Genomic DNA, 18,560 nt, shown 5'->3' with positions numbered 1-18,560 from the left:
GATTTAATAAGATTCAAGTTTTTTTTGTTAACTTTATCTTATAAATTATAGAAATTGAGGTATTAATCAATATATTGAATGATTAAATTGAGAAATAATATGTTAAGGTTATTAAATATATATTCAAATCTTTATTTTATGATAAAATAATTTTATTTTTTAACATCAAAGGAATCCTAAATCAAAATAAAGATTTGAGTTTATTAATATATCAAAGCAATTCTTTTTTTAATACTTTATGAACCAAAAACAAAATTAAAATTTGAGTTTATTATGGTTATCTAATTCATGTCTTATAAAATATAAAACAAAATGTGTTATTTTTTTTATATAATAAACATGCCAAAATAATTATTATTTTTAGATATCATGAATCATAAGTAAAGTGTATATGATATTAAAAATCACACATCAAAACATAAAATAATTTAATTTTGTAAATAAAAAACAAATATGCAACTTGTATGATTTTATAAAATATTTATATTTAGCTTTCATATAATTTAAAACATTCCAAACACACCTTAAACGAACCCATGCATCAACCGTCCATCAATAGCCTAGCTTCCCATTTATCTCACCCATCAATTATGCTTTGTTGCTACATGCTACTGCTCATATTTCAGATGGCTTAAACCGTATCTCATACCACTCTCTCTTTAAAGCTTATTTTTAGTTGCTCAAGACAAGTACTTCAGACCATGCCATACCCTGCAACACCCTATTCTTTAGGCAATCAAAAAAACCTATCCCTACCACCTTCACCAGACATCAAAAGTCTTTCTTCTGACACAGCCCATGCTTTGGGCTGCCCAAGCTGCCCAAAATCCACCTGTGATAATGAATAGCTATCCATACTTCCCATCCACTAATTCTCCCTCCTTATTCCTCCGCACATGCACATTTTGATCAGCAGCACTCAGCCTCACTGTCATGTCGTCTTCTTCTTTCCTTCAAACTGAACACCATAGCAGTTTCAATATGCAGCAAATCATCCGTGAAGAGGTGGCGAGGATGGCCCAACCCAAACGTTTTTTGGCTCATCATGTAGAACTCAGTTGTCAACTCCATCTAAACTCACCGCGGGGAATCCGACATGCAACAACAAGAGAATCCGACAAGCACTGGACGAATGGGGTGTGTACCAGTAGAATGTGCCAGGAGGAGCAGAAGCGACGAGTGCGCAGCTGAATTACAGCAAGCTTCAGCCCTATTCAACCCACAACTTGTTCAAATGCTACAAGGACTTCAATTCAACATATTTAATTCACTTTGAACCAATTTTCAGCTAATGTGTATGTTGGGCCGCCTTGTGGGAACGATTGGTTTGAGAAGCAGAATAGTGGGACAATTTATATTTCATGCTCAACTTGGATGGACTGGTTTCATGGTGGTCTGCAGTTTCAGCTTGAGCACCATTTGTTTCCTCAGTTGCCAAGGTGCCATTTGAGGAGCATTTCCCCTTTGGTGAAGGACCTATGCAAGAAGCATAATTTGCCTTATAGGAGTTTATCGTTTTGGGAGGCCAACATGTCGACAATTAGGACGCTAAGAACTGCTGCTCTGCAGGCTCGTGACCTTACCAACCCTGATCTGCCAATTTGGTTGGGAAGCTGCTAATATTCATGGATGAGGTCTCTTGAGGCTTGCCAAGATTTTGTTGTTGTAGTTCTTTAACCCCGACAGGTTTTCCCTTTCATGGATGACTTTTTTGATTTTCTTGTCTTGGGCCCTTCAGATTTAAGATTGTTTTTCTTATTGTTAGAGTTAGTGAATACTTATTGTTATTGTTACAGCCCTTAATTATGTTCTTTACAACTTTTGTTTTCCCAACGCTCTATTGGATTTAGATGCCACCACCACTACATTTTGTTTTTTTGGATATATAAATATGAAAATGTCTTATCCATAAACTATCATCATTTCATTAAAAACTTGAAAGAAAACTGTCATTCAGAGTCCAGTAAGGATGCAGCAGCTCTTAATCTCTAATCAACTTGATATTTGGCATGAATAATGGATAGAAAGATTGACATATATGATCCACCAGGGGACTTGTACTTTTGCATGGTGAATATTGGTAATCTGCTATATTTAGGTGTGAATGGTATATTTATTTCAGAGTTGTTGGAATTTGTAGAAGAGCCTTCCTGCTAGCACCAACTCAGGATCAACCAAGACCACTGCATCAGGATGGGCAGCATTTTGATTGTGTGGAGTATCTGTCGGATATGATTGAGATTTTTATTTGTTGTCTTATTTGAGAAAAAGAAGGGGAGAGAGAAAAAAGGAAATATGAAATGAAGAGTGAAGAATATACTTCTTTGGCCTACTTGAACTTATAAATTTATTCCTATATATTATATAATAGTGAATATATATATATATATAACTTGTTGGATTTGATGGCTGTATGGTAGAGCCATGTACAATTTGGGGCATGCGGGGTTGACGTTTTGGAGTCCAAACATCAATGTAGTACGTGATACAAGATGGGGAAGGACCCAAGAGACATCCCGTGAAGATCCTTTCATGGTTGGTGAGTTTGCAGTTAACTACGTTAGAGGCCTGCAGGATGTTGAGGGAACAGAGAACGTTACGGATTTGAACTCTAGGCCTCTCAAGGTCTCCTCATGCTGCAAGCATTATGCTGCTTATGATATTGATTCATGGCTTAACATCGATCGACATACTTTCGATGCAAGGGTAAGACTAAACATTCATCCATAAATTCACAATGATAAAAGTTCGTTTTTTTTTAATGTCCATATTATTTTTTTGGTAGGTTTCTGAGCAAGATATGAAGGAGACTTTTGTCTCTCCATTTGAGAGGTGCGTCAGAGAGGGTGATGTAAGCAGTGTTATGTGCTCCTTTAATAAAATCAACGGAATCCCTCCTTGTTCTGATCCAAGACTCTTGAAAGGAGTGATAAGAGACGAATGGGATCTTCACGGCTACGGATCCAACAACTTAAAATGATTCATATTCTAAGTATTTAGCCTGCTCCCAATACTGATTCAATTTCTGTTACAGATACATAGTATCTGATTGTTATGGTCTTGAGGTGATTGTGGACAATCAAAACTACCTTAATGACTCAAAGGTGGATGCTGTTGCAAAAACCCTACAAGCAGGTTGGGAAGTTAATCAATTTCTCTTTCTTTCAATGCAACTCATGCATGGTAATCTAAGTAAGTTGAATGTATATCCTCATATTCTTCAGGGTTGGATTTGGAATGTGGCCATTACTATACTGATGCCCTTAACGAATTAGTCCTGACTGGGAAAGTGAGTCAGTATGAACTAGACCGGGCGTTGAAGAATATTTATGTTCTGCTTATGAGGGTTGGATACTTTGATGGTATCCCGGCGTATGAGTCGCTTGGACTGAAGGATATCTGTGCTGCAGATCACATTGAGTTGGCAAGGGAAGCCGCAAGACAAGGGATCGTTCTTCTGAAGAATGATTATGAAGTTTTTCCATTAAAACCTGGAAAAAAGTTAGCATTGGTTGGGCCCCATGCCAATGCTACTGAAGTTATGATTGGAAACTATGCAGGTGCAGTATGAGATTTTTCTCATTTTTTTTTCTTTAATGGGTCGGGAATCTTACACTTTATATGTAGGGCTGCCCCGCAAGTATGTATCTCCTCTTGAAGCCTTTTCTGCCATTGGAAACGTCACGTATACGACGGGCTGTTTGGATGCTTCATGCAGTAACGATACCTATTTCTCTGAAGCAAAAGAAGCTGCAAAATCTGCAGAAGTTACCATCATTTTCGTAGGGACTGACTTATCGATCGAGGCTGAGTTCGTAGATAGAGTTGATTTCCTACTCCCAGGCAACCAAACAGAGCTGATCAAACAAGTTGCTGAAGTCTCCAGTGGTCCTGTGATTCTTGTAGTCCTCAGTGGTAGCAATATTGACATCACTTTTGCTAAAAATAATCCCAGAATCTCAGCCATTCTCTGGGTTGGCTTTCCTGGGGAGCAAGGCGGACACGCCATTGCAGATGTTGTTTTTGGGAAGTATAATCCTGGTAAGTTTCTAATTCACTTTCTTTAATTGGGAATCAAAAGTAGAATACATATGAACTAATTTCGAAGGATTATGTGTGACTGGACAACATATATATATATAGGAGGAAGACTACCAGTGACATGGTATGAAGCTGATTATGTTGCATGTTTAGAGACCCACATCATGGATGCAAAGACTCCTAGCCCACAGTAATATCTATGGCATGTCTTTTGGGCCGAGAGGGCCCATTCCTTGTTACTCACAAAAAGCAACTAGATTACCGGGATTTTGAAAAAAATACAGCAATTTTAAAAAATAGTTATTAAAATTTGATATTTTTTAAACTATTTTTAAATTTACAGTATTTTCAAAAAATTTAATTGAAAATTAACTTCCGAATAGATAATTTGAAAGTTTTCTCATATTTAAACTGAAATTAAATTTTTGGAAGACAACTTTTATTCGATGTGATGCCCATATGTTTGAAAATAATTACCAAAGTGACATATCTCAAATGCCCTTTCTCATACAAAATGACATCCAAGGATGTGCTTACTTAATGTGTGGGAGTAATGTTCCTACTCTAAGGAATGCAAAAACCAATAATTAAATAAAATTATTATTATATTTTTTAAAAAATTATTCTCATTCTAAAATTTTGTTTTGAAGGGATTACAACTTCATCTTTCAAAAAAAAAAAGTGAAAGAGTTTAGAATTTAATTTAACATATTTATATTTCATTGACTAGGTATAATTATTAAAGATTTGATATTTTTAATATTATTTAAATTTGATAAACAATTATTAATATTAATATTTATATAAATAAAATAAAATAAATTTATTAATTCCCCTTACATTTGTTGATAACTACTTTAAAATCAAGTGAAACCCACAAATATTAAACCAACTTTCATTTCATTTTATTTCAATTATCATCATAACTTGATATGGGTTTGCTCAAAAACACATTATTTAAAGTGTCTTTTCTTTAAATTTCACTTGCCTCATTTGATATTTGAACTAAATACACTCAATCACAGAGAGTTCAAAATTGAAACCCTTTGATAAGACAAATGCTAAACAACCTCCTTGATAAGATCGGTGATGGTTGAACACTGGTATAAACTTCACTATGAGTAATACTCGAGATGGAGATAAGCATGTTGCATGGAATAGATCAAACACAAAGGTGTACCTCTAAATGGTTAAACCCTACAACAAATAGAATATGAATGTCTAGACACTTAATTGGTTTTCAGATGAGATGACTAACTTCTTGCAAATATTATTTCATAATGTTTCCAACATAGCTAAAAAACAATGATGCTCTCTCCTCACGCTAACAGCATCAACCGCAACATCTTATGTCATTGGCTTGGGTTAAAAAAAATGAACCAAAGAAAAAAACAAAGAAAAATGAACTTAAGCATAAACCAGTCTTCTGATATTGCTAATCATATAAAGACTAGCCCAGGCATTCATAGTAGTAAATTGATGTTTCACCAAATATTCATCAGATAGTCACAAATAGGTAACTGAATCCAATTGAATGTTTCTCAAGGCAATCTCTTAGAAAAAGTAGCAATAACTACAAACTCTCATTATGTCAGACCTACCAACATATATAAGTCTATTTTATTTGGAAAAGAATGGTACTGCCATCTGGTTCCGGTACCTCTAGCAACTGCAAAATGGACTCTCTTCAAACGTTTAGTTTCAAATTAAGCAGTGGCTTGCTTCAAATATGCAATCAAGTCGGCCCGTTCCTGAGGCTTCGTTTGTCCAGGGAATACCATCTTTGTTCCAGGAATGTACTGCATAAAACAAATTTTACAAAGTTATTAGTTACAGAAAACAATGAAAAGGAAGTAACCTGAAAAAGACAAATTCTAGCTTTGTAAAAAGATTTCTTATCTTTCGTTTGTGTTGTATCCACTATAGTTTGTAGTTACCATATTCAATGCAAAATTATCTTATTTCTGATTATTATACAAATGCCTTCTGGGATAATTGGATGATTGAATAGGAAGTCATGTTACATCATTTAATAAATGTCATAAAATATATTTATATCAGATTTCCACAAATTCCAGATTTGAACAGGAAGTCATGTTACATCATTTAATAAATGTCATAAAAAATTCAAAAAAAAAAAAAAAAACAAAACAAAACAAAAAAAATAAAATTAAACCCTATAAAGGATATACATTTGCATGGAGAATAAATATCTAATCCAATAAATTTTCATAAAAACTATTTTTACTTTTCACAAAATTTTTAATGGTGGCCTCTTAGGATTTTCTTTGAAGTTGCTTCTGGATGGGAATGGGTCTAGATAGAATTGAAAGAAAAACAAAAGAATTAAAAGAAAAAAAAAATGAGAAGTGAGATTTTCAATATTTACTAATATAACCATGATAGATTTATAAATGAAATTACATTGACTTGTAAATTATTTGTCAAGATATCTTTTACCAACCTTGACATAAGAATATTTTAACTTTACATATTGACTTATAATTTTTCTATCAAGATTGTATTACTATAAATTAAAGAAAATTTTACCAAATTCCATATATGTCATTATTACCTTTATTTAGCTACCTTGACATACAAATATATTAATTTTATATTGACTTATAAATTCTCTGTCAAGGTTGCATCGTCATAAGTCATGGAATAATCACTGAAATTCATATATGTCATTATTCCTTTTAACTAAGTTTTATATGTCATAGTTGCCCATTTAAATAAAAAATATTGACATATACTACTTTAAGTAAAGATAATATATGTCAACAATGACCATTTTTCTTGTAGTGCTTCTTCATTCCTTAAAGTTATTATTTGTTTTCTTTGTTTTTTAAGTTTGAAAAACCAATAGAAAAAAGGAATAGTAATTTTCTTTTGATTCATATATTTTTCATATTGTTTTCTTAATGCATTTTTAGCTTGAGGGGGAAATGTTTGAAAATAAACTCTTTTAGTATTATTTTGAGGAGAAAAATAATATGATTTTATCCATTCTATATTAGGAGTAAAATGAGTCTTTTTATAATTTTTCTTATGAATAATGTTGGCTTGATTATGAAACATATTCGAATGAGTAGAAGACACAGGAAGAGATTCATGTTGTTGATATATAAGAATATGAATTTTTGGAGTAAAATCAACACTATTTAAGCTAGCATTTGAAGAGGAAGGTCTTGCAAACATAAAATCTTGATTAAATGAATATCTAGAAGCTGGACCAAATTCTATTTGAACAGTACCATCAGTATGTTGAATAATTTTTGAAGGAGTTGTTAAAGGTTTAATAGGTTTTGGATGAGTTAAATCTTTTAACTCCCATTGACTCCCTTGAGTAATTTCATTCCATTTTAATTTTTTAGGAACAAAAGCTTGAGTATTATTTGGATTATATTGTAATAATAATGTTTCGTCTTTGACAGATTGACATATGACTCTAGGATTTAATTGAGTAGTCATGACTTTATAATATATCCTATAAATTATTATTATAGTTTGGGCTTCTTCTACAAAATTCATATTTTTGGTTTTAATATTTGAAGTTAAACTTGAAAGAATACCAGGATCATTTATGTTCATGGAAAAGTTTGGAAAACAATTAAAATAAACAGGACCATTGACAAGGTTTGAATCAATCATGCTAAGGATGGAATCAGTAAATTTTATGGATTTAGCGTCTCTTAGACATACAAACATAGGAATATCTAATCCTAGCCTAAATAAAGGTTTATGGCAACTTGAACTAATCCTATATGAATATATTTAAATTTCTTCCTATGATGATTAATAGTGTTTTGACTCAATAATTGAAGAATTTCTAAATTTTGATTAAGAGAAATAGTTTTTACTTTAGTTTTTATTGAATAATTTTGATTAAATTTGAAATTTCCTTGTTGATATATTGTATTAATTTTCATGTGAGGAATTGACCAATTATGTAGTTGACTTTCTATTTGAGCAATATTTATTTCTTGACTATTGACCATATTTTAAGTAAGTGATGTGTGTGCAGAATTATCTAATGAAAATGCAGAACTATCATTAGACTTAAGAGATTTGGAAGAACTAACTTTACTTAATCTCCTTAGAATATTACTCATTGTCACATAAAATAATCACAATTTTATCCTTAATCAATTCAGATAATTTCTTGAACAGGGACCACCACAAGCGGATCAACACGGGATTTACGCTCCTTCTACCCTTCAAACACCGCTATCATAGGCTAACCAAGCCGTTCACAGGAAATTCAATTCGAAGTAAGTCTGGATTAAATCAGTGATTAATTACTGTTCCAACTTGTAACACCACTCGATTCTCAAGCAGAACGTGGCTCTGATACCATTTGCACCCAGGACATACAACAGTTCATGCACGTAATAATTAATTCTGTCTAATGAACTCCAAGCATAAAAACTGAAATAATTAATGTGTAATTTATTGCAGAAATTTAATCATAAAAACACAAATATTTGAATCTGAAAATATTGTTTATTGAAAATATAACTTGATTACAGAGAGTTGTTGAATACAAGCTTGTTGACAGTAGAGAGATGGCTCAAAGTGATGAATACAAAGGACTAGAATTTTTGAAAGAGGAAATTACAAAAATTGAAATTTTTGAAACACTCTTGAACTCTTTTTGCAACTCTCACAAGTTCTCTTTGGCACTCGCAAGCTCTGCCTGATGAAGAGGGGTGCTTCTTTATTTATAATTGATGAAGTCAGGCTTGCGTCTTCATTCTTGAAAAAATTTTGAAATCCGTGATGTGTAGAGGCAGTTGGAGCCTTCATGAGGTCTTCAGAGAAAGGTAAGAAAAGAATGTTTATTCTCTTTCTTTTACATTGCTCCACGTTGTCTTCAAAGATAAAGTAGGAGACAAAACTTACTATTCATCACTATTCATGACTTTTGACATTTTTTTTTTTTTACATACTTCACAATCTTTTTTTACATTCTTTTTTTTTCTAGATAAATACAAAGAGACAATTGTACAAATATATAGATGTACAAAAGATTCTTGAAATCTTTTATCTAGATTGACCCTAGGTCCTCCGTAAATGATAAACTCAAGGTCTACGTATGAATCATCTGATAATGTTGTGTCTTCAGTTTCTTAATGATCTCCAAACTGTTTGAGAGTTTGAATGAGTCCTTACCTATATTGCTCTAAATCAGTAGCAACGGCTAATGAAGCTTGACATTTGCTTTTCAAAGTTAAGAATTCTTCTTGAGTCGGTCCTTGAGAAGAACTTGATGAATCCTTTGAATTTGAATATCCGGGTCTTGTTGAAATTATTTGCAAAATCTTCGGTTGACATACAAAATCATGATTGAATTTGTCCCACCATTTGATGCTAAATTCTCCATAAAGAGATAATGGAAAAGGAGGAGGCTGCTCTTGCTTCTTGATAATGTTCCATATGAGAATCCATGGAATTCTTAATCTTGAACAGAACGTCAGGAGTCTCGACTGAGTGATAGACTGTGATGAAGTCTTGCTCTTGTAGAAGTTGAATTTTTCTTGAATATCAGGAGGAAATATGGAATCTAGTAGACCAAAGAAAGTCCACCAGTTTTGAAACCAAGCAAGAAATTTGGTATTACAATTTCTTGAAAATTGAATGAACTAAGAATGTTGGTAACTTTGCAAATAAAACATATTGTACCAAGCATCCATATAATTTATATAATTGTAGCTCATGAGATGGAAATGTTGACTAAACGCTTTGCAAGTGAAGGGTTTTTTATTCCAATCAGCAATGATCATGACTATGAGAATTTGACATTTGGAAAAAATGCAATCCTCTAAGGATTTTTTTTATCAGTGTTATGAGTAATTTCAACTGAATCTGTGTCCACCAGGATGAACTCATAAAATTGACGAGTTTTCGAAGGATCATTAGAATTGAAGGTGACTCCTTGAGGAAATATGTAAGGAAGAATTTTAGGAATCTCTTCATAATTGTACTCTGGCTCAATGAAAGCAATTTCTAATGTTTTGGGTTTTTTTACATATTGACCTATTGAAAAAGAAGAAGGAGAAGATAGTGTTGAAATAGATGAAGGAGAAGGTAGTGTTGAAATGGTGCTAGGACTGGATTGACTCTGAACAAAAATATTTTTAGGGTTTGATTTAGAAGCTTGAATAAAACTTTTTGAAGGTTGAAGAGGAGGAAAATCTGGACCCAGAACTTGAAAGGAATTTGATGTTTGTAATGGAAAAGTAGGACAAATATTTGAAAAGTTTGAAATCATTGCATATGAAGCTTTGGTTTTCTTGGATGATGAAGGAAGTTGAAGCCTAACGGAAGTGCCCATTAGGATGGAGAAGGATCATTACCCTGCAAAAACTCTTGAGTAAGGAAGTCAGGAAGGGAATTCAACTCTCCTTTGATAAATTCAATTTCGAAATCAAAATTTGAAAGTAAAGCTTGCCATCTTGCAAAAATTTGTTTTGAAACCAAATTTTTAACATCTTTTTGTAAAATATCTTTTGCAGCTTTGCAGTCAATTTTCAAAAGAAATTTTTATTTATCAAATCACTTTGAAATTTTGAAATACACAAAATTATGGATAAAACTTCTTTTTTGACAGTTGAATAATTTATTTGAGTGCCCAACCAGATCCTTGAATGATATCTAACTATATGCACTTGATTGTTATATTTTTGCTTTAATATGCCTCCATATCCTAAATTAGATGCATCTGATTCTACAATGAGCAATGCATTTGGATGAGGGATGCTAATGCATGGTAAACGTTTGACTCTTTGTTTAATTTCTTTGACCAAATTAGTATGATGTTCAATCCATGCAGATGCATTTTTTCTAAGTCTTTTGTATAAAGATTCACAAATAATTTTCAAATCTTTGAAAGAATCAGAAACATAATTTAAACAACCTAGAAATCTTTGCAATTGTTTTTTATTTTTTATTTCATCAGGAAATTTGTCAGCAAATTCTATTGACCTTTGAATCAATTTGGTTTTTCCTTGAAAAATTTAATGTCCTAAAAATCTGATTTTTGTTTGAAACAATTTCGTTTTTGAAGCAGAACAAGCCATTCCATTTGCTTTAATGACATTGAAAAACTTTTTAAAATGAACAAAATGTTTCTTTAATGAATCAGAAAATACTAAAACATCATCAACGTATACAATTATGAACTGAAAATGAGGGTTAAAAATATCATTCATAATGTTTTGAAATTCAGAATGGGCATTTTTGATACCAAAGGGCATGACATTCCATTCATAATGACCAAAAGGGACAGTAAAAGCAGTTTTGTACCTATCTTCTTCTTTGATTTGAACTTGCCAAAATTCTGATTTCATATCAAATTTTGAATAAATTACAAAATTATGAAGTCTTTTGAGTAAATCTTGCTTATTAGGAATAGGGTATCTTATCCATTGTAATACTTTATTTAAAGGTTTATAATTAATGACTAATCTAGGTGCTCCTCTTTCTATCTTAGTAGCATTTTGAACATAAAAAGCGGCACAACTCCAAGGAGATTCTAAGGGTCTGATTAATTTCTCCTTTAATAATGAATCTATTTCTTGTTTACAGTATTATAAAAGTTTTTCATTCATTTGAATAGGTCTAGCCCTAGTGGGAATTTTAGACTCATCAAAATTTTGAATGTATGACAAACTTATCTCATGTTTCTTTCTGGACCAAAAAGCATTTGGAATATTAGAACAAATTTCATTTTGAAAAAAATCTTGAATCTTTTTTATTTTCTTTTGAACTTTATCTTCTAGAAGTTGTTCTTCTACCTTCTTATATTGAATTTCTTTTGATAAAAAAATTATATGAGCTTGTTTTCTTTGAATTAAATTTATATTTTTGTTTATTGAATTACTTTGAACTTGATGTATTTCTTTTTTAGTTAATGGATATATAAAAGGGAAAAATATGGTATTTCCTAATATTGTAGTTTTGACACCTTCATCATTTATTTGAAAAGGGTAGAGTAAGGTAATGAAAGGGGTTCCTAAGATTAAAGGTTCAGTCATATTTTGTACTAATATAAACTGAGTTCTAAAACAGTAATTATTTTGACATATATAAATATTTTGAAGTTTATATTCTATTTCTAATTTTCCTTTATTTGCAGCAAAAAGTTCTTGTCCTGTTTTTTCATAATATTTAGTGGGAATCATTCCTTCTTGAATACAATTCATATCAGCTACTGAGTCTATTAATGCTACTATTTCTATTTCAAAATCTTCAATTATGAGTTTTACATTTGTATACCATATTTGAAAATCTATTTTTGATATTATATTTATAAATGATTCTATAGGTGTTTGTTTATTAGGTATTATTATTCCTGGATTTTGATTATTAGAAGTTTCAGCAAAATCTAATTTATATTGTATTACATTTCTAATTTATTCATTTTCTTGTTTTATTATTTCATTTTCTTGGTTTAATTGATTTATTTGCCTTTTTATTTCTTGTATTTCTTCTTGCAAATCTTTAATAGTTATAGGCCTTTGAATCTTTTTGAATCTATTATAAATTTCATCAATTGAATATTGAGTAGGGTTAATATCTTGAGTTTTTTTTTTTTAATTTTCAGTGAGAATTAAATTTTTTAGATTTTGTAAATAGTTTCTTTAATAATACTAATAATTTAGGTAGGTTTGTTATTTGTAAACCGTCATTTAAGTGAGAAAAGTTGTAATATTAAGTTGGATACTTAGCTTACTTTTGATATTTTAGAGTCATCTATGTCGTAAAATTGTCCTTTCAACTTTTATGTTTATGTTAATTTGGTAGTTGATTATCACTAAGTACCATTCAAAAATTTTGACCATTAATTCAAATATATTTTTGGTATAAGCTTCAAGTGATTGAGCTAATTGTGCATTATTGAAAAATATGGCAAACCTAATTACTAACATTAGTCTTCATTATCTCTAGTTGTAAAATATTTGCCAAATAATGTGTTTTCTCTTCATTTTGTTTAGCAAAATATGGCCTAACAACCTTGGTATAATATAATAACAGTACTCTAAAATAAACTGATTGTATATATAAGGAATGTTTTATTTAAACCATATATATATATATAGCAATCATTTTTTTTTTTTAATAAGGGTTGTATGCAAACTCATTTTTTGGAAACCCCACTTTTGAGTGCTCCAACACCAGATAAGTGTACTTGAGTGCTTGTTATTGGGTACTCTCAAGCAAACTTGAGTGCTCTAAGCCTTGAAAACTAGATTCAAATGCTTGAGCACTCGATCTCTAAAATCTTTTTCAATTAAAAGCTATTATCCTTTTCATAACTCTTTATACTTGTGCTATCTAATCTCTAGTTAACTCTAAATATTCTTGTATCTTTAATGGGGTGTAAGTTACAGGAAAATATAAAAAGTCTCAAACTAGAATGAATTGAACAAAATTCCAACAAAATTGAGCTTGTAAATATTTTTTCTACTAATTGAAGTCATGGACTAAAAAACTTGTGATCATCTTTTAGGTTCACTATATTGTCCATAATATAAATCTAAATCTTGCTTAAATTAAAATTAATTATGCTTATTTATATGTTTTAGATTGAAACAAGAGCTCGTCATAGTTAATGAAAATTTCTTTTGATACTAGTGTTTGAAATATTGGTCCATAACTATATTTCTCTAGGATATTCTATTATTTATAAAGACTATTATTTGAATGAGAGAAGATTTAATATTAAGTTTTAGACTTAGCCCACATTTGAACCCTTAAGATAATCTATATATTGAAAATGTTCTTTCAACTTTTATTATTTATATATTGACTTTTTTTTATACATTTTTTTAGTCACAAAAAGTAATAATAATTTTTATATAAAAAATAGAAATTTTTATACCAAAAGTATAAACTCACCTTATATCTTTAAAAATCACTATAAAAAATTTTGATAAGTCTCTAAAAGTTTTTAGATTTTATATCGAAGTTACTTTCATTTTCTATTTTTAAAAACAAAAATTAAGTACATATAAGCACAAACTAGCCAATGCTAACCCAAAATCTCATAACATGATTGTGAGGTAAATTATAAAAGCTCCTACAAGCCTTTGGCAAAAAGAATTAGAGTTTATTGGGTAGTGATTTTAGAAAAGACTTCTAATAGTTTTAACACTTCAAATTTTTTATTTTTCAAGTATTAAAAAAATTAGAAACGCTTCCAAAAATCATTGTCAAATATATTTTAGGTCTGAAAATGATTTTGAAAACCGTTCTAAAAATAAATAGTTTTTAAGAATTGTTTTCAAAAATAATTCTCTGATATGATAAAAACTTATTTGAGAATTTGAAATATTTTTAATGTATTTTTTGCTTTCAAATATTTTTCAAAAAAAAAAAGTTTTGTATGTAACATTTTATTTTTAATTATTATTTATATTTATCTTATTATTATTTTTAAATAATCCTAGAAAACAATTGAAAACGCATTTTTTTTTTAAGAACAAAAACTATTTTCTGTTTTTAAAAATAAAAAATTGTTTACTATTTTCTTATTGTCAAACAAGATTTTCTTATTTTCAATTCTCAAAAAATAGAAAACTATTTTTTACAACCATTAACAAAAAGTTGTGCAGTACAAGTGTTGCAAGTTAATGCAATCATACACGAGGCAAGAGTGTTTCATACTATAAGAAGGTAAGTTTATAGCCGCGAAGGCCATAGGGATGCAGATAAATCCTATAGTTGCAGCCACCGGTAAAAAACGCGAGTAGTTGTTGTGAGACTATCCTTGCGGTCATGTTTTTTCCTCAATTAAAAGCTCTATATGTGGCTGGGACAGCTGATAGTTGCTGCTATAAAGGTGTAATATCTACAGAATTTAATACTATATAGTACTTATAGACATGGCCTTTTGTTAGCCGCAACTATAGGGCTTCGTATGCATGCCACTTTTCCTTGCCTGCTGCCATAGGTTATTATGTGGACACAACTTATGTTTGGCCACAGCTTAAGTCTTGAATTTTTTTTTTCAAATATTTTAATTAAAATTCTCATTTCAATATTGAAGAGGTCCTGCTACATTTTCCATAACAAAATTTTAATTTCCAATATTGCATAATCCAAATATATATATATATATATATATATATATATATATATATATATGTATGTATGTATGTATGTATATATGTATCCCAACTGCATAATCAAATAATAATCCCCAATTCAAAGTTCTGCTGCCAAAGGACAAGGAAACTTCAATAAAAAAGAAAAATTATCTCCTCGAATACTAAGTTCTAATTAAAATTCTGTTTCCAGAGACTGATTTGCTGCCCTAGCCTTTGAACTCACCAAATACCAATGAACTCACCAAATAGCCTTTGAACTCAAGCATACTATAGTAGGATAGCGCAAACATAAGACAAGGCTTTGAAAAAAGTGGTAGATCCATTATTTATACTCCTAATGATAGGGCGACAAATGGGGTACTCTGAAGGGTATGTATGATCATGTGACTGTCATTTTCCATGTGTAAATGCAGAAGAGCTATGTAGTTACCTGGAGGAGTTTATACAAAATACACAGGGCAACAAACGATATGCCTAGCATAGAACATAATTCCAATAAAAGCTAGTTTTGAGAATTCCTTTTTATTGTGGGGTTGGGAGGAGGTGGGATTAATTTGATTTCACTCGATAAACATTTCTTAGTTTGAATGTGACAATGCTAAGAATGAAGTACTTGGTGGACATGCATGTGTGAAATAGTAGTCTCTGGAGGGGAGCTTCTTAATGCTTCTGAGAGATTAATACATGAGCATTGGAAAGGATCCTAGGCAGACAACCATCGGCGTCTTCCTTCTAGAGGTCTGTCTGCGGAATCAAAGATATCTTCCAAATGATTCTCAGTAAATGCTACCCAACCCTCATACGATAACTTGTCCATTCCACTAGCATATACATTTTCTAAATGTATCTTCAGCCAATGTAAGCCTGACTTCCCGAGAAGGCGTCCCTCTGCCAACTCCAGGATACCTCGGCACAATTTAGAGCTGAGATGGTTTAAATAGGGGTACATGGGGTAGGCAAATTAAGTGTAACAGATGTCAAGAATGTGATGGAATGATAAATTGTTTAAATGCCCAAAAAACTTGAGAAACAGTACTCTGACTCTCCATCAAGCAAGCCTCCTATGGGACAATGCCCTAGTTGTTCATTGGGACTTCTATCACCTATCAGATGAATTCCGCGATACTAAGAGACTTCTTAACTAGTTAACAGAACTAGAAAGTTATAATTACTTATCTTAATATAAGAGATAAGATGAAATCAATACAGAATTACTCACGATTTTCCATCACCAAATTTCTACCAGTCTGGTTCTTACCACTTGTGGATCCAACATAATTCAAACAATATGGAACGATAATACAATATATGAAAGTAGAATATCATAAACAACTCATTTTCTCATCATTAGAAGAAAAAAAAAACTTTGATTATACTCAAAACTTAGAGAAAACTTCGCCTGATTTCATACACCCAATATAAACTCGAGGCTTATTCAAATGAGTAGCAAGAGTTGCTTCCAGAGTATCTATATGAAAACGATGGGTAAGTGTAGACCCCCATATGAGGCTCGGTTTTTGTCATATCCCAACAACTCATTCTTACCCGGTGGAGGCCTCTCAATGAGCCACTTGTCAACTCGTGGATGGCTGCTAGGAATCAGAGTAGTGGATGGGAGATGCAATCAGGGAGCAACACCTGTCAAGGGAATATTCTGAGGAGCGGGTCTGTTATGCAAAGGCTGCAGGCCGTTAGTGAGGGTAGGCGTGCAGGGATTCTGGCAGGGAGCGAGAGGAGGGGATTCTGTTAGCTAGGGGGCGGTTTTTTGCTTGAGAGAGGTTTTTCTGGAGCTTGGAGGAGGAAGCTAGAGAGGGGAGGAGAGCTTTTTTTGCTGGGTTCTAGTTGCAGAGAGGTGAGTTTTTGAGAGCTTAGAGAAAGGTCTTAGCGAGAGGAGCGAGATATAGAGAGGTGACAGAGCATTTTTTTTTTAGAGGGAAAAACCAGAGAGAAATTAAGAGAAAACAGAGGGAAGAAAGGGAGCATCCTCAGATTCTGGAAGCACTTATGTGGTCTGGGCAGTTTCATGTTGAAGAAGTTGGAGTGATTTTTGCTTAATTTTGTTGACGACATGGACATCTTCAAGGGTGTCGATTTGAAGTTGTTGTCAATAGAGCAGATGCTCACACAGCATCCGAATTGGCAGAGAAGGGCAGTGTTAGTGAAGATTGCAAACCCTGCTAGGAGGAATGAAAGAGATCTCAAGGTGATACAGGTTGAAGCTACTGTTGAGGCAATGAACGAGGCAATTTTTCATGGCATCTTTAAGACCCATTCTCTTTTTCTCGCCTGGCATGCATGGCCACCTTTGGTGGGCCACTGCTTAAACCCACGCGCCACACCCCTGTATTCCCATGCATTTGTTTTCAAAAATTGATTCTAATCATTTTCCACTAATCATGCATCTTTTACTTTATTTTTTACTTTTATTCATATTTTCATTTTTATTTTTATTTTTTTTTCTATTATTATTATTATTATTCTTATTTACATTATTTTTATTATTATTATTATTATTATTATCTTCTCTTTCTCTTTTCTTTCTTTAACTTTAAATATTTTCTTTCTTTAGAAATAAAATTGATTGCCATGTTTATTTTTGGCAAACTTTTTCTTTTTATAAACCCTCATTGATTTTTAATAATTTCCCAATTTCCACATCTCCTTTGTTTTAAAACGTTTTAAAATAAGCAAGACTTTAATTTTATAATTCCGAATAATGGAATTTATGGAAGTAATTCACGCAAAAATAATCGGGCTTTGGTGGGGGCCCAACATCAAATAAATTTTCTTTAAAATAAAATTGAATGAAATGACACATGTGCTATTGATGATTTTGTATTCAGTTTAGTGACATGTATGCTATATCTTGTGATCATTATTTTGTACTAATCTCATTTTCATGATAGCGCGTTGTTGTTTGCTGCTAAGGTATGCATTTTCTCTCACTTTGTTCATCTCTCATGCATGTTTTAATTCTCGGTGTGTAATCATGTTGATATTCATTGATTTTCCTATTGATTGTCACATCAGTTTCATTCTATTAGTAGAGACCCGACTCTAGGGACTTAGAGGGGTGCTACGGTCCATGCCGTACCTTCCCGATAAGTAACCTAACCCCCGAGCCCGATCTGGTTTTTCGTAGATCACCTTTTCTAAAATAAGGAGTCACACTTAGAGGTTTTCTTTCTTATTTTGTTTACCCTTTAAAAATAAAACAAAAATAAATAGCGACTCCAAATCATTATTTTAATAAATAAAAATCATTTTCAAATAACAAATCGAGCTCGCCATTCGAGTGGAAAACGCATGAGCCGAAATGCGGGGTCCACAGTAAGTCATCATGCTTTTGTAAGCGTTTTAATTGTCAAATTTGAACCATTAAACATTATAAGAGAATTGCTCAGG

The 18,560-nt window shown here is 31.7% G+C and overlaps 1 protein-coding gene across 1 annotated transcript; it reads left to right on the top strand.

Moving 5' to 3' along the window:
- The first annotated feature begins 2,424 nt into the window (after positions 1-2,424).
- On the top strand, positions 2,425-4,235 carry LOC100253564 (beta-xylosidase/alpha-L-arabinofuranosidase 1). The gene is made up of 6 exons (XM_002265752.4): positions 2,425-2,706; positions 2,786-2,954; positions 3,034-3,135; positions 3,225-3,560; positions 3,628-4,041; positions 4,144-4,235. Exons 1-6 carry the CDS (start codon positions 2,425-2,427, stop codon positions 4,233-4,235), a joined length of 1,395 nt encoding a protein of 464 aa, XP_002265788.2.
- Positions 4,236-18,560: the final 14,325 nt, after the last annotated feature.

This window comes from Vitis vinifera, chromosome 1 (assembly GCF_030704535.1).
Source record: "Vitis vinifera cultivar Pinot Noir 40024 chromosome 1, ASM3070453v1".
NCBI lineage: Eukaryota > Viridiplantae > Streptophyta > Magnoliopsida > Vitales > Vitaceae > Vitis > Vitis vinifera.
The sequence above is the reverse complement of the archived record's forward strand: the minus strand, read 5'-3'. Positions and strand labels throughout refer to the sequence as shown.